The sequence below is a fragment of the Ruditapes philippinarum genome, unplaced genomic scaffold (assembly GCF_026571515.1).
Source record: "Ruditapes philippinarum isolate M1 unplaced genomic scaffold, ASM2657151v2 ctg1102_1_1_1_1, whole genome shotgun sequence".
Classification (NCBI taxonomy): Eukaryota; Metazoa; Mollusca; class Bivalvia; order Venerida; family Veneridae; genus Ruditapes; species Ruditapes philippinarum.
In genome coordinates, this window is record NW_026865427.1 from 150,727 (window position 1) to 178,215 (window position 27,489).

A 27,489-nucleotide genomic window follows, 5' to 3' on the forward strand; every position below is an offset into this window, starting at 1 on the left:
TGCAAAGAAAATATCAACAAACATAAAAAACAATTAGAAAAAAGGAAAATCTAACTACTTAAAATGGCATACTACACTCAAACTATAAATATACCAGGTAAAGTCACAGAACATAAGTGTAATCATACTTTCTTTGTTTAAGGTCACATTATAATGATAACATTTGCGACAGGCAAATATGTATGCCCTATAGAAGCGATAGTCCGATGGATAACAAATTTCTTAGGCCACGGTGACAGATAATAGTCGTCAAAGGTAAACAGTACTTTAATGGACATTCGCAGTGACAAATGACAATGTACTATATCCACTACCTCATTTAGATCTTGTACCTAAAACTAGTTTTTTGTTCCCTAGTTTAAAACTATCTGTTACATATACATTTCATTTTCATTTCAGAGTCGGATAAGGTCATGTTTTATATTGGAGTTTAAATGCTTGTTATAAACAGTTGCAAATATTGTATACAATCTGGATAAGTTAACATCTATGTATTATAAGTGTCTGTCTATATTAATATAAATCTCTTAAAATGAGTGAGATGACTCCTTCCTATCAAGAGAGTAAACATACTTATATAGGATACAAAAACAGCCATGTACACTCAGTGAGACATTCCACTAATTGTAGATGTAAGAGTGATACTACTTACCAAAATTCGATTAATGGATTCGATAAAAACATTAATATATTTACATTTAAGCTACATTGATATTACTGGTAAAGAAGTAAGGCCAGTTTTGCGGTTAACCTCAGCGACGATACTAGCATGTACGACCACGTATATTTACGTGTAAACGTATGTCGGTGGGCCGTTAGATAAATAACATATAGAAGCTCAAGGATGTAAAAACATCTCATTTTTAACCTTGATGCGTGGTTAGTATATTGTATATTAATGTGGTTTTAATACTGATATTGAAATTGTAATATTGCTGAACAGCACAATAATTTTCTGTATGTATACAGGAGAAATACATATGCGTATTTATATCCCTGAAGACATTATTTGCAAAAGGTATATGTTAAATTTATTAATATTAAATGTTGGAGTTGATAAACAAAATGTCAATTTATACGGATTATAGAAAATATAACTAATTAATTATGTTTGTTGTCAGATGGTATCTGAAAATATTTTATTCGTTAGTATATGTATTTATAATATACAATGAAAAGAAAGCATCATTTATTTATCTTTACAAATTATATGTTCTTTTCCCCTGTCTGTACTTTATTATATGCTTTTTATAATATATAACTTTAATAAAATGCAAAGAAAATATCAACAACATAAAAAAACAATTAGAAAAAAGGAAAATCTAACTACTTAAAATGGCATACTACACTCAAACTATAAATATACCAGGTAAAGTCACAGAACATAAGTGTAATCATACTTTCTTTGTTTAAGGTCACATTATAATGATAACATTTGCGACAGGCAAATATGTATGCCCTATAGAAGCGATAGTCCGATGGATAACAAATTTCTTAGGCCACGGTGACAGATAATAGTCGTCAAAGGTAAACAGTACTTTAATGGACATTCGCAGTGACAAATGACAATGTACTATATCCACTACCTCATTTAGATCTTGTACCTAAAACTAGTTTGTTCCCTAGTTTAAACTATCTGTTACATATACATTTCATTTTCATTTCAGAGTCGGATAAGGTCATGTTTTATATTGGAGTTTAAATGCTTGTTATAAACAGTTGCAAATATTGTATACAATCTGGATAAGTTAACATCTACACAGATACGCAGACAGATGTTATAATTTTTTACAAAAGGTATGTTTCTCTATTTAACAAAACAAGCATTTGTTAATTTTACACTTTATCATAATGATATTGCAGTCGTGTAATCATCAGGGTTAGTAACCCCGTTAAGGTCACAATTGATATTGTATTTGGATACAACTTTTCAATAAACGTCGGATATTGAAATACACGTTTTGAAAAACTGTTAAGAAAAATGAAAATGGTTCGTTCTTTTAAACTTCGACATGATTTAAAGAAAATCTTGGTTCATACGTGAGATAGTTTATGTATTGGACAAATAGATAAAGTTGGATTATGAAATGTTAGTATTTATGAAAGGAAAGTAGTTTGCTAAAACGTGTTCATTGTAAAAGCTGTGTCATCAGTTTATGAAAGGATAAGGTTCATATTCTGATATTCACGTGCGCAAGTTTACCTTTACACGCTATATATTGTTTTCTATAATTACAATACATTTATTGAAGCTTATCATATGGCATAGGGGGCATCAGCGGATAAATGGGTATGCAATTTACGTCAAGTCACTTGCCTCTGGCGTTGTTGAATGTAATTTAATTTTGAAACTTCTATGTGAGGAAGATTTCCGTACACGAGCGGTCGGTATATTCACTCTCGGGCCTTGACTGTGTGCAATTATGCACGAGTGGGCACCAAATGCGTCCATCTTCGTAAAATCTAGAACGCTGCTATATGACCATTTCCGTGCTGGTGTAAAATGTAATGAACATAAGTAAATATAAATAAAATAAGAAATGAATAACTATATAGAAAGTAATGATTTAATAAATTTAATAAATGAATTAACTAACTAACTAACTAAATAAATAAGTAAATAAATAAATAGATTATGTTACAAATAAAGTACTTATCTACTTTAAACAAAGTTGTCGGTTTTAGTTCTGATATATTACATCATTTTATTATATTTATGAAAAAAGAAAATACTGTTGCATATCTTAAATACACGTCTTGACAAAATCGATATTTTAATCTGGCATTTAATACTTAGAGCATGTATTTTAAAATGATTCCAAAGTATGAACAACTATAAATTTTAAAATGTAAACAACTCATATTAAGTTTGAAAACATATATGATACATTGTATTTCAGTTACCCGTCAACCATTTTCAAAGTTAACGCGGATATTATCTTTAAAAAAAACTCTAGCAGGGTTTGATTGTTGTATTTCATAAATCAATCGCACTGTTTTGGTTGATGCTTTATATGGAAAACAGTTTGACAGTTTACAAATCAATCTTAAGAAGGATATGCCTTTAATAGTAATCATTACATAGCACTTTGGATATTGTTTATAGCGACGACAGTACATACTTTTATACTTTTTTGTAAGCTCAAATTCAGGCTTCTTAAAATCTAATATTTTGATATATGTGCACGTGAAAAACCTCAACGGACACAAAAATCGTTTAATTTGAATTTTCAATCAATCTAAATCCGAATACACTTACAATAAATCCAATTACAGTATTTTCTGATATAAAGACGGTGTTTCGTCTCGGCGTTTACCGTAAATGAAATTGCACGCTGTAAATGACAAAAGTTCAAACAGTACTCATAGTGTAAACTAGAGAATTGTTGATGTTTATACATTCTTAAAGCTACATTTACTTATAATGATTGAAAACGACTTCAATAAAACAATATATGGTTGATTAATTGGGGTGTATGCTAATATTTTGTTTCATTTGTTTTCTTTACTTTCGGTACATTTTAAGTTTGTTTTTTGTTTTCTTTTTTAATATTTTAGACGGTTTATAAGCCCCTATATAATCGGCTGTTTGGAAATATAACCCGAGCAGATAGGCGAGGGTTATATTGCAAACAACCGTTTATATAGGGCCATATAACTTGACAGAAATATTTATAAAGAATTTACGATACAGTTATGCATATTGTTTTAGAAAAAAGATTATCTTCATATATTGACAGCAACCGTGTATATAAATCTATATAAACGTCACGATTATCCAATGAAAAGCGACGTTACAAACGTGCAGTATTATAACAGTTACATAACATGTATTATTGTAATAACGTGTTTCAACACTTGTACAGATGAGAATCATTGTAAATATAGCCAAGAAGTATTCATTATACAATAGTTATCGGTCAATTATTATGCAAATTTTAGCTCATTTCTTTAAAAAACAGACTTATGTTGAAGGATTGTAATTATCAAGTAAATCAATAATTAAATATTTGTAAATTTATGTCGCAACAACATATTGCTTTTAATCCGGACTTAATTCTTCACTTACAAATGAAATGCTTCGTAACAGTAAAAGAAACACAATGTACTTTTAAATGACATATGTTTGATTATGTCTAGACCGGTATTTGTTTTATTTATAATTTATATCGTATTATATTTCAAATCAGGTGTTTGTATGTAACGATGTTAAATGTAGGAATCTATCAATCTTAATTAAGATCCATCAGTATGTTTAAAATTTTGCAATGTTTTTTTTTTTTCTTTCTTTTTTTTATTGTCATTTTCTAAATAAGGATGTAAACGTGTGAACTATGAATACAGGAGTCCACTTTCATGTAAAATAGGTTAGTTGATATTCGAGTTACAATGCATAAAATATGCAGGGAATTTTAACGACCCTACTACCAAAACTTCATACAAGATTTATAGCGACTGTATGTCTTGCAGTCTAAATGAGCCGCGTCACGACAAAACCAACATAATGGGTTTGCGACCAGCATGGATCCAGACCAGCCTGCGTATCTGCGCAGTCTGATCAGGATCCATGCTGTTCACTTACAGACCCTATAACAAGTAAAGAAACTGATAGCGAACAGCATGGATCCTGATCAGACTGCGCGGATGCGCAGGCTGGTCTGGATCCATGCTGGTCGCAAACCCATTATGTTGGTTTTGTCATGATGCGGCTCAAATGATTTTGAATAACGTCGTGTAAAGTTTTACTGGATTACCAAGTGTACGAATCTCTGATATAACCCTTTCAGACAACAGTAAAATATTCGCATTTCGAAGTGAAATATGCGTCTTCGAAAAGAAAGAAAGAAAGAAAGAAAGAAAGAAAGAAAGAAAAGTAATGCCCTTTTTAATTAAAATCTTATCATTTTTATCAACAACATACTACGCTTATGAAATATTTGCATGTTATGTTTGCTATAGATATGTAATTATTTGTCTTGACCTGTTCATTCTTCTAATATATGCTCAGTTGTAAAAGAAAGTGTGCACGTGGATACTTGATAAATCTGTATCAAAATTTGCAAAAACGCTTTAATCATACAATGGTTGAATTTGCCATGAAATCTGATAATTATCAGAATTTTGGTTTGTTTCTTGTAAGTAGCGAAAGGGTGCAAAGTAAAATAATTCTGAAATTTTATCGTTTTATCGTCTTGTTAATCAGTGTCCGTTGCGATCATCTCATCTATATATCAATGAAAGTGTTCCAGTCTACATGGACATGATGCACCACCTTATGGACTCTGATTTGAATGATGTTCCATTTATAAATTCAAGTTTAAAATGCAAAAGCGCATTAACAAAAGTCACAATTCTTCCATTTTTATTTTTCAACCCTCAGCCGTTTATAAATGCACGTAACCAAAGTTCTGATACATTGTAATAATCAAATTTCCATTAAAGGTAAACGATCGTGTAGGCAAAACATATCTGCAAATTTTGATACAAATTATGTCAAACTTTTAATGAATTCAAAGATGGCATTAAAGAATGTCACCTGGTCGGGAAACAAATAAAATATGCACCAATGTCCGAATGAAGAATGTGCACCAATATTTGTTACAAACATTTAGTTTTACATATCTGCGATGATTGTAATTATGTGTCTGAAAAACAAATTGTTTCCCGATCAGGTGACCTTTAATGCCATCTTTGAATTTATTAAACGTAAATTTGGCATACCGTATAACATTAAAAGTTCAAAACTATAATTGTCCGTATAATATTTTGAATTTATCATTATTATTTACCGTATAATATTGAAAGTTCATTAGTATTATATGCCGTATTGTATTTGAATTTCATTAGAATGATAAACCGTATAACATTGACGTTTATAAGTATGATGCACCGTATAACATTTGAAATACATCAGTGTGGTATATCGTTATCGAAGTTCAGCAACATTGTATACCGTATAGAATTCAAAGTTCAACATTTGAAGATCATTAGTATATCAATATACCGGATAAGTTTTGAAGTTAGTCGGTATAATATACTAGTCTATGAGCATGATTAATCGTATAACATTTCAACATAAGCATTATAATATACGGGATAACATTTGAAGTGCACCAGTAAAATATACCGTATAATATTTGAAGTATACCAAATGGCATTTTAAACTCAACATAATGATAATTATACCGTTTACCGTTTGAAAATCATCACACTCTCTGGTATCGTTTACTTCTTCTGTCTGTACTTTCATATTCTTTAGTTCTATTTAATAACCCACACGCTTTATTTTGAAATGATATACATGTTGTTTGTTTTATTTACATATATTCAGACACGCATTTTCTGTATTGAATGGCAATAAGTAACCTTTTTATTTCACAGTTTTTTTTATAATAATCGCGAATGGCTTTTTATATAAATAGCATGATTTTGTATACTAAGTCGTTCAAGATTTATGAATGACTTAATCATATTCACTATATATATATTGGACATGTATAATTGATTGCTGACTGTGCTATTTATCTATAAATCGGTCACACATGCGACAAAATAATTTGGCCTTGAATTTAGACGTTCTTACTAACATGTATCCGGATAAGAAAAAGTGAGTTACCTATACATTTAATTGACATATAACAAAATGATCGGCCGATCTGACTTTATGTACTTTATATAAGTTTATTTCCACTTACCTAACATGTAGTTAAGTCAAATGATCTAACAGTTTTTCTTAAATGTAATGACATATAAACTATACCATACTTGTGAAATAGTTTTCTAAATAGCTATTATTTTTATAGTTTTCTTTACAAACTTTTATTTTGATGATAGTAATAAACAAATGACACTAGTAACCTTTACTGCGTTATATGTATATACACTTCTTGCACTGTCTAACATTTAATGCTTTCAGACCGTTTTTCACTCTTAACCAGGGGAGTGTTTTAAACTATCATATTTGAGGTGACCAGTATCATTTTTAGGAATTACGAAATGAAAATGAAAGCCAGTAAGCTAACAGTATATAGTCTATATAGATTACACATTTATACTGACTTGATTGGTCGTGAGTCATTACTACTGACACTGTCTTATTAGGTCATTGGAATCTTTGTCAATAAAACAGCGTGTCATGCTCAATCTCAAATAGTCCGAGCATATAAAATTGCGTTTATCACTGTTTGTAATAAAAACACACTTTTTATATCGTACTTCATTATATGTCATTATTACCTGATTTAGTGAACTCAACTTATAGCGAATGTCTTTATTCCAAACATCGTCACTGTTTTTGTCAGCAAAATCCTTATTTTTATATTTTGCCGAAACTCACTGAATATCTGTACTGTGATGTGATAAGTTCGTCCGTACTGTAGTTAGACAGTTATATTAATAAAAAGTTTTCTATTAATCAGGCATACTGTAAATAAATTGAACCTACTTCACGGACACACAGAACGGATTTTGAAATATAAATATGCACGGACTATGCATTCCTTTTATCTTCGTTTATTTTGTTCGCTTGTTACTTGTTCAATATCACAGTTGAATTAGTTTACTTAAGAGTTTAATATCAATACGGTTTATATTAACCTTGATATTTAAGAATATTCCTTGGTCTTGAATTTTCATTTCGATTTTCTGGTAGATTAAAGAATGTGTATATTTATTAAACATTAGCTGATTTGCGGGACCTTGATTAATGTATTTACATAATTGTAAAGATCTAGGACAAACCGAGTTACAGCACTGCAAATTCATAAATTACACAAGTGTTCCATGAATGGACTAGATGTAGTTGTTATATAATTGGAGATTTTAGAACATATCATACTTTTTACGTGTTTATGTTTAATTTGAAACAAGATACAAATCGTACGACGAGTATTTATATAATATTTTGTTCACTCAATTTACCATAATATAAAGTTGATGTTTAACATTTACAAGTGGTGGGAAACGGACGAGCAGATTATTTAATTTCAATCAATTTTTTAAACATTTACTTATTGTATGATCAATATATGATAATTTCGTTTTATATTAATGTGTCACAGTATTGCTTTTCCCAAAGATACGTGTTTAAGTATTGTTTAAAAAAAACTATACTGCAGATTGAATTTTTATCAACTGTCGTAAAATCAAATGTAGTGTGACTTACTATTTCAAAGTGCTCTTTACGGTTTGTTTTATCACAGTCTTAAACTATTTTTAACTCACGATTTGGTAATGTTTGGTAACTAGAAACGTACAGAACGTAAAGATCGATGATGCCAAAGGTGATAACTCTCACGTTTCCTGTCCTATATGAAATCTTAATAACATATGTAAAAAGTATCTTCTTTATCAACTTTGAAGTTTTCTGTAAATTATCCCTTGAATAGTGTACGCGGGTGCTGACACTCATAGGGTACAATTATATTTCCCACACAAGTGGTGGGGAGAGGGCCATTGTAACATTTATTTGAGATTCCCTGTAGAGCATATAGTCCAGTGAATAGCTATAAATTGTTCAATTGTCCAATGTTCAAATAAACGAGAATTTCATATCAAATGCAAACGATATCTCACACACGCTTTGTATATCTTTTAAATAAGCCAGTATGTCAGATTATGTCAACTTACTCATTGACTTCAAATATAGGTTAAAATTACGTCATCTCTTATGTTTTCGAAAGGGACATTAGTACTAGCTGCTTTTTCGTTAAAGTTATCAATGATAATACCAAATTATGTTTGGAGGTTGAGAACGTTTGTGATATAGCTATTTATAAATCATGTTTACTTTGATCAAAGGTTAAAATAAAAATGGTCATTTTAATCTACAGTCGTATCATTTAGTATGGTAATATTACCAATTTCTCTGTGTGATACACTTAATCTATTTAACATTATATAGTTAAATACTGTATATAGCATTTCAAATGCTACTTCAAAGTGAGGACCATCGTATTCGTGCTTTACGTTGTCCATGTTTTAATTCCGCTTTGAAAGGAAAGGTTTCCCCGGAATCCTGAAACGAAAAAAGTCATTTTGGGGGTGCTATCATCCGATAGCGATTGTTTATTTGCTAATATATGAAATTCTAAAGAAATAGTAATATTCTTCAGCAGATATAGTTTTATAGAATGATTCAATACATTTATCTGTTGTGTCGTTGTCACCATTTGAATCTGAGATATGATCGATGATATGAAAGCATATACTTACGTTGGTTATAATGATACAACAAATATATGCTTCCTAGATAAAAATGTGTGTTTTTTTTTAAAATTAATGTTAAGGTTGCTTTTCATCTTCAACTAATAGTTTGTCTTTTCTCCTATAAAATGAACACATACAGTAACAGACTGATATTGTTAACTGATTAACCTAGTACTAGGTTATCAAATTGTTCTACCTGCACAAATCTAAGATTCCATTTTTAACTTATGGAAATTGTTAACGAACCTAATTATCAAACGCAGTAAATACAAAAGTATGGGAACTTGAATTGCCTCCCCACCACTAAAATGTGGTTAATTCAAGTTTCCATAAAACAGAAAAAGATTTGTTAAGAATCATATTAATGGACATCCTTATCTTGAAAACAAACTGAACATGACAATCACCTGTAGGTATAATGTCGCGGTAACCTTCAATCCATGTCATATGTACTGCAAATATAAAACAACGTTCTACATTTGTAACAATTTGTTGAGATGAAAAGGTCATTGGCCTGTAGGAGTTATAGACCATATATAACCTTACAGTTGTTTTCTCTCGTGTTTTACAAGACCGTGGCAAGATAAAACGGTGTCTTTTGATCCAGGTTATCGTAAACTCGGGCGCTTAATGAACATTTAATGATATGTTTCGATGCTATTTTTGGTCTTTTTGAAAGTTATATATAGAACTCTTCATGATAAAAGTTCACGAAAAATGTGAGCGAATAATGATTTGATGTAAAACAAATATATAATTTACAACCTTTGTAATGATATGACAAGTCTTATGAACCATATCATCAATATACTTCATGAACATGTGGTGTATTTCTGCATATCCTAAAAGTACGTAAGACCTCGAATGATCGCAGAATAAATCACTGTTTTACATGCATTCAATTTATCGTTTAATCTTAAATTATGTCTGTTTAGTTTTGTAATAATTTAATGGTTAATGATGTCAGTTAATATGTTAGAAAGAGAGGCATTAACATTCAAGCAAAGGGCATACATGTATATCAATATTTCTTATAAATTAACAAATATAAGTTCCATATCAGAATAATGTGAATTGGTCTATAATGAAAGATCTGTAATAAAATAATTATTACGTAAATATAATTTAGATTAGACATAACAAACCACGAAAGAATTATACCAAAATGTTATTGACCAGTGTGAGACACATAATCCGATATTACTTATATCTATACTTTAACAGATAGAACAAAATATTATTATTCATCATATAAAAAAAGGTTTATACTAAACCATTTAGAACTTTGTCAACTTTTTCGCCAAACATTGTTTTATTGGAATATCTAATCATACATTTCAATTGTTTTTTTCATCAATATTTGAAATAATTATGGAAAATGAGTCAACTGTAAACTAATCCACTTGAAATATTGACAGTACTGGCCAATGTAAGTGATACAGTATTAATTTCTTTACAGTATTCATGGCAATCAAACAAAATATTACAAACAAACCTTTTTTTAAAGAAGAAAAGAAATCTAATAAAGTTGTACGATCGGGTGTAAATTTTCTGCTTATCTATTTCTTGAATGATTTTACAAGAAAATCCCCTTTGCGTCAATAAATTGCTAAATATAAAAGTGAAATCGTTTATATACAAGCTTATAATATAGTAAGAACAAATACATGCGTTCCAATTTTCTCGTAAGGACTCTCTATAGGACTATTCGAAATTTGCATATCAATTTAAACTTTCTGCAAACCAGAATTTTATACAAACAATGTTGACATGCTTATAAAACGAATCCGAGTCGAATTAAAACAGTTTAGAGAGAAGTATGGTAATTCAATCCTCAAGCAGTTTGGATTTTAAAAGGTTTGAAAATCATGTCAACTATCAGGGCTATACGTTCGTTTTAATGTCAAGTAGAGGGGTTCTGGTGATATTTCGTTTGATGAATTAGTTTTTAATGCAACAAGTTGTAATAATACCTTCAGATAATATCATTTAATTTCCTGTATGTCTAACACACACATATAGCTTGTTTAAATTACATTACCTATTGAAGATGTTATAAAATCATCGAATGTTAATCACAGATTGAATTGATTGTCTAAATGTCACCAATATATAAATTAAATTTTCTTCAAAGGTTTATATATTCGCTGGTTTCACCATCATACTTGAAGGCCATTTTTGAAAAATATATATTTATTCCACAATTCGGTTTCATGCACCCGTTTGAGAAATATACAAACATTTTTCTTTCATGTAGGTATTTAGGATATTTTTCTTTTCCAAAAATAAATTAAATAATGATATTGTATACTGTATGAAGGATGTTTATTGCTTTTTACCCTTTAGAATGTCTATCGCAATACTAATTGATTTTACAATGCCCGTATCTAGAAATCTTATCTTCTACTCTTTTTGACATAGAACTACAGCCCCACATTTCATACCCTTAGTGAATTTTAATACAATTTAATAACACCTTATGTCATGCAATGAAACATATTAATTTATAAAATGGAACTAAATAATATCCAAAACATATTAAACTCATGATTGATCTTACATTTTTCTTCAAGGCCAAACGGTGTAAACTATTTACGTTTTACGAGTTGAATTCAATTCACAATATTTGCTTTAGTATGTATTCATATTTTGTTGACAAAAAGAGGAATTTAAGAATGTCTACTTGACCTTTTAGCTAAACAACATGCAAACGGAATGAGTATAAAATGTTTAAATGTCATTTTATAGAGCATCGGTAATGACAGTCATTAGGTGCGTGCCGCTGAACAAGTGCAGACTAAAATGTGTACATTGACTGTAAGCCAATGAATTAGGATATAACGTGTTATAATTCGGCCGATATTAAAACATATTTGACTCTGATACGGAACTGTGTCATTTTGTTTAACAGCTGAGTTAAATTAATTTATACACAGACGTGCTGTTTAACACAAATGCTAAAGTCAATATGGAAATACTTCAGCTGGTATCAGCACTCTAAATGTTATAAATTCAGTGTAGATGTACTAAAATAATACAATTTGAACTATATGCTTGGTTTGTGGAACGTTAAGCTCCCTTGTTGGTTGTCTTACTCATTTTCTTTCAACATCTTTTGTCTATGCATTATACTTGTCATTTGATATTTTATTTCAAACAGATCACTTGCTATACTATACAAAACACAGGTGTAGTTATGATTTGTTTTAAGATTTCTTTGTGAAAATACAAACTGTTTGAAGGTCAAATTTACATCTAATGTAACCCCCTACTTGACGCTTATAACCTCAAGCATATATATCAATTCGCATATAAAACCTGTCATTTAAACAAATGGTCTTAACTTATTTCATTTTCATACCTTTAACAAGAGGTGTCACACATTACGCGTGTCCGGTTTCCAAATTATCTCACACCAGTTAACAGTTTCAAAGGCTGACAATTGATGTATGAACCAACTAGACTATTATGCAATACCCTAAACCTTGTGGTAATTTGATATGTAACAAAACAACTCGTGACCTACTGACTTATAAATAAAATAAATCTTTTTAGAGATAAAACTGGAATTTAACAGGTTTTGACCACGTAAATAATCGGTGTTTGCTGATGATATGAAATTTACCTAAATCATTAAAAGTTTTGTTTGTCAGCTTTTAGGTAGTCATTTAAATTCCTTCATTTGTTCTCCAAATAGAATAATTATAAAAGTTTTAAATGGAGTAAGGGATATTGCTGTAAAAAGTTTGAAAAGGGAGATCCCTTAAGGTTAGGGAAAATGAAATTGTTAAATTTCGCAAAATTTGTTTAAATATGCCTCTTGACATTTGAATTTGAATTGTTATATTGTATGAAATGAACAACTCTCGAACTACATTATATAATGAAACAGTTTAAACAAAATGCTGAAAGTACTTTTATAAATGTTAAACTTGCGAACTAAACATGTTTTACATTTTAAAACTTTGTACCGAGGAGCATATTTTAGAAAAAAACAACCCCAGTCTCCAGAAAATGTTTCAGGCTCAGTTTGGATAAGCCCTCACATGTACGGGTATAGAAAGTGTAAGCTACCGTCCACGCTCCCTATCACCGGCCAAAGCAGAATCCTAGTTAATCAATTGAATATATAAATATCACCAAAGTGATAGTACGTGGAGATATTTCACTGCTTCAAGTTAAATTGAAATGAAAATTTGTTATCGAAATTGTACGTTTTATTTTCTCAAAACAATAGTATTACATTGTTCTGACGTTAAAGCACTGAACTATTTAACCAACGTTAAAACTATTGGAAATTTCGTGTCAAAATTACAACTGCTATGCCATTATAGTTCGATTCATTCGATTCTCTTTAGTTTAACTTTGGACTAAATATTCTGATTTTGTTTTTACGAATAAATCATTAACATTACGCACCCTCATATTTTTTTTCCGATAAATTTACTTTTATTCAAAACAACGTTTGCATATTATCAAGTTCTACGTCATGAATGATTATTTGGGTTAAATTGATTACTAAGCAATGTTTTTTTCCATTAGGCGGTTACATGAAACTGAAGATACCAGGGCTATATAGCACAAAAAGTGTACTAGTTGAACCACAATGCTTGGGAACGTAGTAAAAGGTTTTAATGATAAACAAAGAGAACCACCTCTAAGTAATGGAATCACGAAGTTGGTCAAAACTTTCTGATCATTCTTCATAAATCATTTCATGTTTGTTAATGGATTGGGCGGATAAATGATAACGCGTGATCTTCAGAGTACATGGACATATGCATGTAAATAAAACATTGGCTACTTTTTTTCCCTACCGCAATATATATTTTCATTGGCATGAAATGTTACGACGACCTATACATTTACTTCATATCATAAAATGGTTTTAAGCCGAATCCTTTCTTTCACCAAAACAAAATTAAGTGTTAGAGACATAGTTAATTATCTTTAAATACTTAAATAAGTCTCCATATTACATGAGTATTTGTTTTATCAAGGAACAAAACAGCATATTTTCACATTCAAAATGATCATACTTTAAATACGGCGCGCGCCGATTGACGCACATCTATTTATTTTTAGATTGGACGCTTTGTAGAGTTGCTAAAAAAAATCCGGAATGTTGTTTATGTGCATGTCATTAACAATTAACCCCCGTGTTTGAATGTAACTTGTATGAAGTTTCCATTAATTTGCAAATACTTTGTGACAAAGAAATACTTTCACGGAGAAAACTTGAAAAAATAAAGATGAGAAATGTTATAGTACGTCACAAGAAACATTATATTAAAAGCAAAACATCACGATAAAAAGTAAAGTGCGAGCTTAGAAGTATGGAAGATCTGACATATCCACTAGAAGGTATCGAAGCAGTGGTATATCATCTAGTAGATATGGAAATTATGGTATATCACCTAGAAGGGATATTCGTACTGGTATATTCACTAGAAGGTATAAAGGTACTGGTATATCCTCTAGAAGGTATAAAGGTACTGGTATATCCTCTAGAAGGTATAAAGGTACTGGTATATCCACTAGAAGGTATAAAGGTACTGGTATATCTTCTAGAAGGTATGAAAGTATTGGTATATCATCTAGGTGATATGGTAGTACTGGCATATCCTCTAGAATATATGGAAGTACTTGTAGATCATCTATAAGGTATTTAAAGTACTGGTATATCCTCTTGATGATGTAAAAGTACTGGTTTATCATCCTGAAGGTGTGGACGTACTGGTTTATCATCTAGAAGGTATAAAAGTATTGGTATATCATTTAGAAGGTGTAGAAGTACTGGTATTTTATCTAAAAGGTATTGCAGTACTGGTATATCATCTAGAAGGTAAAGGAGTACTGGTATATCATCTAGATGGTGTGAAAGTACAGTTATATTATCAAGAAGGTGTAGAAGTACTGCTATATCCTCTATAATGTATGGAAGCACTGGTATATCCTCTAGAAGGTGTAGAAGTACTGGTATAACCTTTAGAAGTAATGGAAGTACTGGTATATCATCTAGAAAGTATAGAAGTACTGACATATCCTCTTGAATGCATTTAAGAACTGGTATATCCTTTAGAAGGTGTAGAATTACTGGTATATCCTCTTAGAAGGTATAAAAGTAGGGGAATCCTTCAGAAGTAATGGAAGTACTGGTATATCATCTAGAAGGTATGGAAGAACTGACATATCCTCTTGAATGTATTTAAGAACTGACATATCCTTTAGAAGTTGTAGAAGTACTGATATATTATCTAGAAGGTATGGAAGTACGGTATATCATCTAGATGTTATGGAAGTTATGCTATATTATCCAAAAGAATGAATGTACTGGTTTATCCTCACATGTATAACATCAATACTTTATTTCGGTTTGGTTTAATCAAGGTTATCAAATTATTGCTTTCAATGTCATTGTTGTAATAGAAATACCTTTCTTTTTCTTTAACACTAGTTACAAAACATTAGAGAGAACATTTTCAGACTTTTGTCAATCGTTTATGTTTGTTTGTTTTTCATCTTGTTTCATTGTTTTTGCATGTAGCATTTCTGCTCTTTAACTAATGCTGACATGTACTTTACAATAGAACTGAAATTTCCGTGTTAAAATGTTTAAAATATACCGTAGAAACGAACGAATACTATAGATTTTGTAACCCCATCAATCAAAGTTGGGGGTTGCAATTTTCTTGACCGAAACCCAATTGACTTAAAGTATACATACATAGTGGCCAAAAGAAGTTTCAATGTTAAAGAACCATTATTCCTACTGGTGCCATAAGATAAAACCAGAAAATAACCAGAAATATATTCAAAACTTCTATAGATATATGGTGACTAGGAAAAGTAGTGATTATATTATGATTATCATCTTCCTTTTTCATTTTTGCTGCAAAACAAATAGCAAAACCGTTGCAGCTTCTAGGGACGTGGTCTTTTGTCCCTATATTTATATTTCCCTTTGTGTAAATAGAAAAACTTTGAAAATATTCTTATAAGAAACATTGTTTTATATTATTTCACAGGAATGGTTTTTAGATAATCATCTACTATCTCTGTTAAATGAGTTTGACTTCATGGTTTGGATGTAGTATATATACAGCAGAATGTTCATTTGATTAGACAAATATGCGGGTTGGCCTGGCTCAGTTCTAAGTTGATCACTTTCACTTTCAGCTGATTAAGGATTAATCGCCTTTACATGTAGTTTTATTTAGTATCCACCTCTATATCAGCCAGTCATACCCAAATCCTGATAGGTGACGTATCAGTGCAGAATAGCTTGCCACTTCAAGTACGCACGTGTTTATTTTGTACCTTAAAAGGTTTTATAAGTTTATCTAAAGATTATTTCGTTAATACTTCTATCCATTAATTTGTGTATTTAACGGTAATGTAATTCTAGACTCACCCGGAATGTAGGCGGTTTCTATAAGAATGATAAAGTTATCGGTAAAGAGACGCTCATTAAAATTGATACACATATGGTCGACTCTCATGAGCTTTCTACGTCTTTCTAATCATACGTCATTAATTAATGTTTTAAAGACAAAATCAAGAATATTGATTAGATATAATAGTACTTCCTATTCACCGCTTGTTGATAAAATGTAAATGAAAAGTGTTGTACCTTATGAATCTTTTGTGATTGGCAACACATCGCTTAAGAGTTGGGAACATTTGAACAATACCATTAAATATTATTGTCATTCTGATTTGTACTTTCTCCATTTACATTCCACTTTCGTTATTTCCTTTTCATTACATAATACTTAAGTCATAACTTATAATACTTACCGAATTTCGTTAATGACATAATGTATGAACATTTTGCAGTTCACAATTTCATTAACATAACATAACGAAATCATGTAGATCTAAATCGAGGCCTGGTATTGAAAAGAAATAAAATGATTGTTTTACAGTTCATGTGGCATTCTTTCCATACATGAAAACACGTAAGCACGTTAAATGATATATCGCCTTTCTTAAAATCTTTGAAAGTTTTATTTATGCATTTATCTTTTGTCTCCTGGGTGATTAATTATGACAGCTGTTTCAATAACAAACATCTAATTTAAAGTCTCCCGTTTTAGATAAAGCACCGCCTATATTAGTCCAAAAACGGATATTTAATCCTAAAATACATAAACCTAAGGATATGGTATAATAGAAACAGGTAAGGTAAAAACAAGAATAGTACACTTTAAATCGTTCAGGACACACACCTTCGATTTTTTCCAGTGATAAAAAGGTCAAGATAAAAGAGAATTTGTGTTGACACAGTGACGGTATTCTTTTTCTATGAAGTCAGCGATAGTCAATTAATGATATGTCTGAAAAGTAGGTCAATATGTATATCTATGAATGATTGTTACAATGATTTAGATTCACGATGTCTCAGATCTAGAACTTATATTATAAGTATTCAGGAAAGTGTTTGCACTAAATACCATTCGGCCACGCTTCCTTTCTCATAGAAACTGCTTAAAACTTTGTATGTACCAATAATGGGTAAAAGTTACCAGCGGTAAATTAGTTAAGAATTAACGACGCAGACAATTAAAGATTTCTTTTCACGTTTGTGTCCAATTTACATAGTGGATATTTGTTTAGTTCAGTGTAAGATCGGAATATCTTTCACCGAGTGAGCACCAAAAGGTATATTTCACGAGTGGCGCAGCCACGAGTGAAATATGAACTTCTGGTGTTCACGAGGTGAAATATATTTCAATCTTACTCTGAACTAAATAAATTTTAAACAAAACGTTTAAAAAGACATTTACTAATATATGAAATGCGCGCCACATAACAATACAACGTGACGTCATTTACGACGTCACGTCCTTAAGTTGGTTTCCAGTACTGTGAACGCTAAGCCTTGTATTTCACTGAAACAACGTAAGGGCCTTAAATTCAAAACAGTGAAATTATCAATTTGATAATTTCACAGTTTAAAACAGTGAAATTATCAGTTTTTTTCACTGATCACCGAAAAACATGTAATAAATTCCATTAATTTATATGCAGCATTAAATTTGAACCCGTGTTCAGAATGTAAAGTTTCAATGGCGGACAAAGTAACAAGTTTATATACGTCATTTACCAAAGAAGTATCCTACCAATTTTTAACCTTTTCGTCGGTACATCTCGACTGTTTGTTACTTCCCTTAGCATTTTAATGTGCACATTCTACATTTACAAAGAGATGCAAATGAAAAGAAAATGGACATTAAAAAAATATAAGGATCATAACGGATGAATTCTTTTCATTAAAGTACCATCATTTCATTCAAGTAACAGTTATTTCATTGTCAGTAAATCGTGTAATTGCGAAAAATTGATAACAATTTAAGCAGATGGTATCACATGATAAGTAAATGAATGTATTTTGTACACCTAGTAATGGCAAAACAGTGTCAAAGTGTTCATGTGTTCTTTTTTAATTTACTTATTTTAGAGCTAATGTATAGTTGTCAGCACGTTATCATCTTCAAGTATTTATGAATGACATAATATATGGCTATATACCAAAAGTAATAAAGAATATTGCTTATAAATGAATAAAACTACTATCATGGTACACGTCGATAATTTATGTCTATTGACTTGCTTATGCTTTGCCAAACATTAATATTGTTACAGTTTAAAATGTTGAATAAACTGTTAATTTTCCATGTAATTTTTATATCTTTTATAAATCACTTAATGCAAATTTAAGAGGCGTTTCACTTTTGATAAAAAAAAAACACATTAAGATCTTAAGATATACGGATAGTTTATTCGGCTAAACGATTTAAAGAAATTGTTAAAATATGTACGTATATAATAGTGAAACTCAATAGCTATCAACAAAGAACGGACACATTGGGACCATAATGATGTTATCAAAGTGAAAATAGCTTTACAGGCGATGCTTTGCGGATAGTTGCAGAGAACATGATATTTCGTTTCAAAAAGTCATTTGATAGTCTTTGCTTTTAATGTTAATGTTTTCTATATAGTTAAAATGATTTTATATGTTCTATGTATCAATAGATATAGCAGGTGTGCAGATAGATGTTAGCAGACAAACCTGACATCATAGTTCATTCATATTTGAATGATATTGAAAAAAGATCAAAACACCTGATGAAACTATATTCTGTATTAGTATCTAATATGAGTTGATTGTGTTTAGAAAAAATACTAGGTATCCTGATATATTTGTCTAAAAGATTGCAAACATGTTATGGGTAAAGAACCTTTACATAAAAAACAACAGTATTTCTTGATAAACAAAAATCTAATTAATTGTACACTGTGTCCTAAATTATGTAAATCTTACGACTATCAATTCACTCAATTAATTAATTTCTGTATAATTAATATTCATTGTTATAATACAACTCACTTATACAGATTTCAAACAGGTACCGGTATAGTTATACTGAATCAAACATTGTTTATGATATAACAGCTTTTCACTTTACATGTTACTTGGCTCTGAAACAGTATTTGTCAATGAAGATGTGTTGTTACCATACAAGATTTTTAATTAATCGCAATACTTGTTTCCAATATTTAAGTGAACAATCATTTTATGCAGTTTCACCCGTAGTATACATCATTACATGTATATTATACTTAAAACAAACATATTTGCAATTATATTCTATAGACTTTGTAACAAAATAAAAAGAAACAAACAGTGAGTAAAAATTAATTTAAAAAATGTAATTGTTATGAGTTATGAAAGGCATTATCTTTCTACATGTATAAGCGTAAATAGGTAATGTGAATACGTATCCATAATTCGGATTATTAATAAATGTATTTTAAAATGTCCTAAGCACTTTTCGTTTATTTACATAAAAATCTGCACTGTACATATCTGATTGCAGGACCTTCGGTTTAAAAGAATGTTAGTAGTGTATACCGTAAACCTAACATTATCTTAAATGTAATTTACATGCTAAAATTTGTACACCAAGGTTTAACTTTTCGTTTTTATTATGATTTAACTTAAGTTTATCACGATATTTTACATTCTTTGCAGCAGTTATGTTTAGTTTGTATTAAAAAATAAAAATAAACACATCTTTAGCCGAAGCTTCCGTATATTAATTTTATGCTATTTCAAATAGATAAATTTATGTTAATGATTCTTGTTAAACACTTAAACCTAATCAGTCAAATTAATATCGCCTGATAGATTGTTAAGTCGAACCGTGAACCAGAATGACACCGATCTTTTTTTATTTCTTTTGTATTAAGAACAAGAAGTAGAGATATATATCGTCCTATTGTGACGGGAGTGTTTCATGATAACGCTCACCATATCTATTCTTCTAACAGTTCTCAACTTGGCAAAAGGAATGAATGAAATGGTTAATTAACGATTGATTTATTGTAGTTGTATGTGTATTTAATGCGCTCTTTTCGACTCTGGAGAGCTTTTAAGATAGCACAAAAAACATATTTTTGTGAATGGAAAAATCTCACGCGTGGGAAGAATTTAGACGTAAAAGAAGCACACGCGAGTTTAAGCGACTTGTGATTGGTCAATGGATTTGCAGCGGCGGTATTTTAGAGTGAAATTGTGAATGTGAAACACTCCGTCTCGGTTCATGGAGACAACGAAATTAATGGTTATGTAAATGCAAAGAAACTTATGGAAATGCGAAGTAAAAAAGTAACAAATAGCCATTGAAGATAAGGCATTCATGAAGGAGTGGTGTGCGAACGAGAATCCTCATGACTTGATAACAATTTAACAATGCCAATAAAACGGAATCTTTTAAATGGAATTCCTTCGAGTCAAACCGAGAGTATTAGCAACCAGTATTGGGATTCTCTGTAACTAAGAATCATAGAGCGGATTGCCATAACATTCGATAGATCTACTTAATCATTTAATGTATCGTTACAGGGCCGCAGTGACCAGTTGATCTTACACCACGCTATTGGACGGATGGACATTGGTTAGCAAACAACATTTGGCGCCCGCAGCAGAAACAGTTTGAAAAACTTAGCGAAAAATATAGATGCGCGGGATTTAATCTAAAATTTAAATTAATTTTATTTTTGAAGCAAGACTTTCGATATTAGTGCACATGCTTACTTTTACATAGACACGAAGGTTTAAGCAACTGCAACAAAAACGTCTGTGTCAAGTTAACAACATAAAAAGGTGGCACATAATTAAATGTTAAGTGACCTACATTCTTAAGACCACGCCATATTTGCTGAACAGAGGCGTTTTAATTTGCATTACAATAAAATTTTGTACGAGAAAAATAACACTGTTTGATCCAAAGTTGCGCAAGTATTCCTTGAGATTATAAGAATAATGACACATTTAGAAAGTGAACAGTGTTAAACAGTGATGAATGACTTTGATATACAATGTGACACCGTATAGATATCTGACGTGTAGTTTATACTTTAAAATTTATCTCGGAATGTCGCGTTTAAGTTTAATTTGGTTGATAGCGCTTTTGCTTCAAACGTACTGTAATAGACACGTACTTGCACAGGATATATCACAAATCCAACCTACTATAGAGAAAGAGAGACAAATTGTACGGATTCGAAACAAAATTTTAAAAGAATTAGTAAACAATGGTGCAAAGATATTACGTTCAGAAACGTTTAATCGCGTGGAACAAACAAGTGAAGATGTGACGCTTGATAATGAGGACATAAATAAAGACTTTAAAAATGAAATAAAGAAAGGTCCAGTCCCATCAGGGACGTCTAAAGTAATGGTGACCCCCGGCGAACCATATCGTAAGTAACTATTTTCCTATGTTTTTATTGTTGTTAACATTTTGATAACAAAATTGTTTATATAAGTCACGTCACTAAGTTTTAGGGTAAATCATGTTATGTTTAATATACACATTTAACGTCAGGATCAGTCAGTGACATTTTTCATTGTCTTGCAATGCAAAACTAAGCATAATAAAATCGTTAAATTTGGCTTATCTATTATGATAAAGATAATAATGATAAGTTAAACATTTGCTCCATCCAATCATATATCATGCTCCAACGTTCAATTTTCTGCCAGTGTACTCTACCAGCTGGTTTAGTTCACGTTAATATCGTGCATCGTGCATGGACAAAGTCATTGATTTTTCTTAAGAAAATATTGAATTGTTCTAGCCTTTAGTAAAATCAGATAGGAATTCAACGTTAAACGTTTATTTGATACACAGATTACAGAGCAATCACTGATAAAGTCTATAATACAATAGAGTATAGCGAGGTCTTGTAAGCGTAGATATTTGAACTGCAAATAATTAGATATTATCAAAGTCAATATATAAATGTTGTATTTATAGTGCACATTGCTTGACGAAACAAAATAGTCATGCGTCCACACTGGTTGTTTATTTATAATAAAGGGACTCCACTGACGTTTTTTTGAGATGACGGGACTTCAAATATTTGTCCAAGATTTGTATTCCATTTAATGTAGGTCTCAACCTGTAAATTGTGTGAAATTTTACATCATTTCCTATCATCGGTTTTCCAGAACGGTAAATTTTATTTTGTAAAATTACAAAAAAATGAAAAATCGATGAAACGCGTTTCGCTCAGATACGTTTTTTTATCTTACTTTGAAGTATGTCTCTTTATAACCATTTGCAGGATTTTCATTTAAAAAGTGCTTCTCTTTATTTATGCAAGACTTTCAAATTTTATGTTTTTAGGCGGACTTTAGAGGAGCTCAGTAAAACTCCTTTAACAGTTAAATCTAGACACAAATGTATACAGTCGGCTGCTGATTTTAATTCTTTTTATATGTAAATCCAAGAATGATAACAATGACCATCTCTTAGCTCAGTCCTTTCAGCACAATACAATACAATAAGTAGGCATACAAAATATTTGTGAAGAAGTTAATGCGATATTATACTATATGTCATTCTTGAATGATATATTGTCAATTTTGATTATTGAGAAATAACGGTGTCAGGTAAATTATTTAACCTACATTCAATCTAAAGCCACCTATGACGTCATTTAATTTATCGCTGTTGATCTTAATTAAATGGATATTTGACTAATCGATTCAAGTGATAAAAGCATTTAGTAAAGTAATAATAATGATAGAAACTGTCCATGTATCTTTTGTAGCTTATAAATGCTAAAAAATGAATGGAATACTTTAATACGTAGTAAAGGATTCTGTATGCGGCTATATGTTACCTATTTTATAGATATAAACTTTTTTGTCCATTGTCTAATAAGTGTTGCAAAAACAGATACGTCACGCTTTTATGTGTGAGGGTGACGCTTCGATAATGCGTATGATCATAACATTTTTTCAATCTATTTTCAATTAAGGGAATCATTTTTACGAGATTTGTGTACCAGTTGATAAAGGGCTGAACCAATAATTTGTGTGCGAGTCTTTCCCTTAACCCGTTTTCCAGAGTAAACATTTTTATTGTGCGAAATGATTCAATAATGTATTGCGATGCAACGTTTTTCTCTCAAATCCGTATAAGAATCGCACAAATATTTAAGTGCTTCACTTGCTATTTTTAAGATTTTCAAATTTTATCTTTTTTGCCTTTGGACCGCAGTGAGAAATTAAAAGTAAATAAAAGTAATGAAAAGCGAGTATGTCAATTTTGGTATGAAAATTGCACACCATGAATTTAAAAAATCGATTTAAGCGCTAATGTATTGAAAGTGTTTTATTGTAGTTGCTCTTGTGTGATATATATACTCTTTTTCTACTCGGGAAAACCGCAGTCCAGCTTAACCTGGAATGTTACTATGTGTGGACGCTAAATGATCACCGCTGTATAAAATATAACCGTTTTTTGTCTATTGCTCTGACAATCCTATTTTTGGGAGAGTGGACATGAGATTCCATTTACCCTTTACCACTGCGACTTTCTGACAGCTATCGCTTTCATTTTTGCTACTTTTCTAAAGCTTTATTTTATTAAAATAACTGAAATAAACCAGACAAGGTTACATTCTCTGCATTTAAAACATAGCCATAAGTTAATTCGGAACGTCAAAATAAATTTGACCTTGAATCATAATTGATATAAAGTAGAAAATACAGCCAATAAAAGAAGCGCAAATTTTAAAGAAACAGGACCGTTAATGCAAATGTGATGATAGATATATTTAGAAACTCTATTGTACATTAAATAATAATGTACATATTAATCATAATGGTAATCACTTAACTTCATATAAAAGTGTCAAGTTCCTGACATTTAATATTTACTCTTTCGTCAATAAAAACCATCAGACTGGAAATGTTTTACAGAGAATAACAAATGATAACACTAAAGAAAATTAAGGTGTACTAAAGTTTGTCTTTTGTCAACTTTAAAAAAGATGTTTGTCTTTTCTTACCAATTACTAGTACTGAAAAGCCGTCCTTCTTTACACATAAGTAGATATAAACGAGAATTTGCTGATCTAACACTTCATTTGTTTATTGTTATTTGTTTTAAGAAATTTATTAAAACTTTTAATAAAAGTACAACAAAACTTTCAAACAAGATTATTGTTGCAAAACATTACTACCTGAAATACTAGTAACTGTTTATTTATTTAAAATGTTCGTCTGCGAATATATATTATAAAAGCCAATTGTGCCTCAGAAATCCTTTTATTTTAAGTTATCAAAAGCTTTTTAATTTTCGTTTACATTAATTGTATCCAAAACGTAACTCATTGACCAATTACATAAGCATTTCTTTTTAATATGTTGTTGTTTGGCACTTAATGCATTTATTGTGATTTAGTTCTTTGTATGAAAGTCAAAAAACTATTGGTTTACATATTGTTACTTTTGTGTCGCTAGTTTTAACATTACCTAAAACCATTACTTAAACATTGCAAAATTCATGTTTGTTCTTTCTAAAGAAAAAAATGATTTGTTTCTTGGGCATAATAAGCTTAACACCTTTGCATTATTTTTTAAGTTACAAAGCTATATTCTGATATTTTATGAACAGCTCAAAAACAGTCTTTGGTAGACATTTACAGAAGCAAACTTGATTTTATTGACAGACAAGATTAGTGACAGTGGTGATAACACCCCCACACTCCGGTTTAAGCAATTATCATTTTACATATTATTAATATGCAGTATTGGAAACAATATTTTATAAAATAAGATAGAATTGTACATGTAACAGTAGATACTTCAACAGTAGTAATTCTCCAGTACAGAACTATGTGATCGGTTATTCCTATTAAATTACAACTTCATAAGTTGGTGCTTGACTATAGGACGTAGTTACATATTCATTCATTGTCTTAAGTTTAATGAACCGAATCGATGCTTTAGTTTTGAATTCTTTATCATCAAGTGTTGTTTTTATGTACTTCCCTTTTTAAAAGATTATCCTGTAATCATGTCTAGCATGTTGTTGTATAAGATGAGTGATACCTGGTCCTTTATGGAAATTATGTCTGATCATTAAATACTGATGATTAACTTTAGATTGGTAATTTGGCATCTAAGAAGCTGTTTTTAATCATTCTGTTTTTACCGGGGAAATCTGCATTGTGGAGATGTGTTTGAACACACATATTATTGCAATCTGTTCTTTTCATATCCTTTAAAAACGTTCCTGTTATTAGATAAGAGATATCTGATGGACCAACTGAAACAAGTACCTACAGTCTAACTTTAATGAAAAACACAGCATCTATGTTACAAATGTCAATGTAGTTTAAGGATGAATTTATACTATACAACGATGACCTTGAAGGAATTCGTAATATTACATTAACACTTTCAGCGTAATAGCTGTATTGTGATGGATGTTTTGATTTGTTAACCTCAATCCGTCACTTTGTAACCTTCCATTAGCAACAGTGTCACTTTTTAACCTTTAAATTTCCCAATCCATCAAGCGTATAAAACAACACCCATCAACATATCTACAAAAGTAAGGCACATGTGTATCTTTTAAGAAAAATAAAACATATTATTGACTTCTTGGACGTCGTGGTTTAAAACGCTGTGTTTTCTTGGCCTGATTTTATTGAATCTTGATTAAATATTTAACCAACCCAGCCGGATAAAGTGTACCAGTATGAAAAGATAGAATATGTTCAGCAAATGTTTATCGATTGGTATAAGTTATATATTGTTATATATTAGTTATTCTTTTCTTTGCTGTTACAAGTTTTGGTGTTTATTATGAATTCTGTTTCATAGCACAGATAGGTTGGTACAGCCTCTTTCATATCAACTTGATAAAATCTCTTCAATGCTTTGAACCAGAGCGTATTGGAAATTCAGCCGTAGACGATTACCAATAATTCAGTTGCACATTTCAAAGTCTAAAAGAACAAAGGATAAATTTGACTTGCAAAAGAAAACAACATATAAGCATATGAATAACGTTATGACGTGGCAACGTCAAATAGGTTTAAACACAGTAACTCGTCTTAGTCTCTACTATATTCATGCATTTCCTAATTCTTTTTTTTTTAAATAAAATTTATTATTTGATGATGAATAACTCGTATGGAGACTGCTTTCACAGGTGTTTGGATAACAAAATATATTTTTAATTGCAATGCATATGCCTTATTTACTAAAATATTTGCATAGAAGTTGTACATGCACGGGTACATAAACGTAGATTAACGGATTAAAACATACGAGCACGTAACGTTAATTTCCTTATTAAATAAGTCATGTAAGAAACAATGTGAACTTGAAAGTATGTGATCGTCAACAATTACTGATAAAATACTTTTAGTGAACAAAGAAACACACTTTACTTCATCACATGAACAATTTTATTATTAACAAAACTTGAAAACGTAAACATTTTTATCCCAAAAACAGAAAATTTAACGAGTTTCAACCTAAATTTGATTTTGTTCCTCCATCACAAATTGTATTCACGTTTTCCACAGCATTAACACCTGTGTACGCCCCAGTACAGGTTTCATAAGTCTCTTCCTTATTTGGTTTGGGTTTTTCATGTATCCTTTTGCTTTAACTTATTTGAAATCTAAGAATCCTTTTGATATATTGCTGGTACGATCAAAATAACATAAGCACCTAATTCTTGTAGCTGCACTAAGGTTGGGTTATGACATGATTTCAGTTAGCTTCTTTCTTTTGAAGGTCAATGTTTATAGGAAACATGAAGCTCTTGCATCTCATTTTACCATTGTTGCTTATGATACGCGATATGTCTAATTTTCTTGCTGCCCCCAGTTTATCTTATTAGAACTTGTGTATTTACATCGATTCAATTTTCGCATTATATTTATTAACTGCTTAAT

General features: G+C 30.5%; 2 protein-coding genes across 3 annotated transcripts in view; one reads left to right on the forward strand and one right to left on the reverse strand.

Annotated features, from left to right (window-relative positions):
- The first annotated feature begins 1,626 nt into the window (after positions 1 to 1,626).
- Positions 1,627 to 27,489, forward strand: part of LOC132728958 (uncharacterized) — a 32,296-nt gene continuing 6,433 nt past the window's right edge. Inside the window, exons 1-2 of one of the 2 annotated variants that reach the window (XM_060714687.1) lie at positions 1,627 to 1,797; positions 21,122 to 21,981. In XM_060714687.1, the coding sequence (XP_060570670.1) occupies positions 21,582 to 21,981 (400 nt within the window). In that variant the 5' untranslated portion in view covers positions 1,627 to 1,797; positions 21,122 to 21,581. Of the gene's footprint in view, positions 1,798 to 20,577; positions 21,982 to 27,489 lie in introns of those variants that run through there. The other variant, XM_060714686.1, reaches the window with a different exon arrangement.
- Positions 14,611 to 15,250, reverse strand: LOC132728957 (uncharacterized). Its single transcript, XM_060714685.1, has 2 exons — positions 15,035 to 15,250; positions 14,611 to 14,955 (listed from the first exon to the last, which is right to left on the reverse strand). The coding sequence occupies exons 1-2, from the start codon at positions 15,248 to 15,250 to the stop codon at positions 14,611 to 14,613; spliced, it is 561 nt and encodes a 186-aa protein (XP_060570668.1).

Excerpts from the sequence above, each read along its gene's own strand:
- LOC132728957 (XM_060714685.1), bottom strand. The coding sequence starts at position 15,250 with ATGTCAGTACTTCTATACTTTCTAGATGATATACCAGTACTTCCATTA. Across the intron at positions 14,956-15,034 it reads ACCTTCTAGATGATATACCA|ATGATAAACCAGTACGTCCA; the intron begins GTACTGCAATAC and ends TATACCTTCTAG.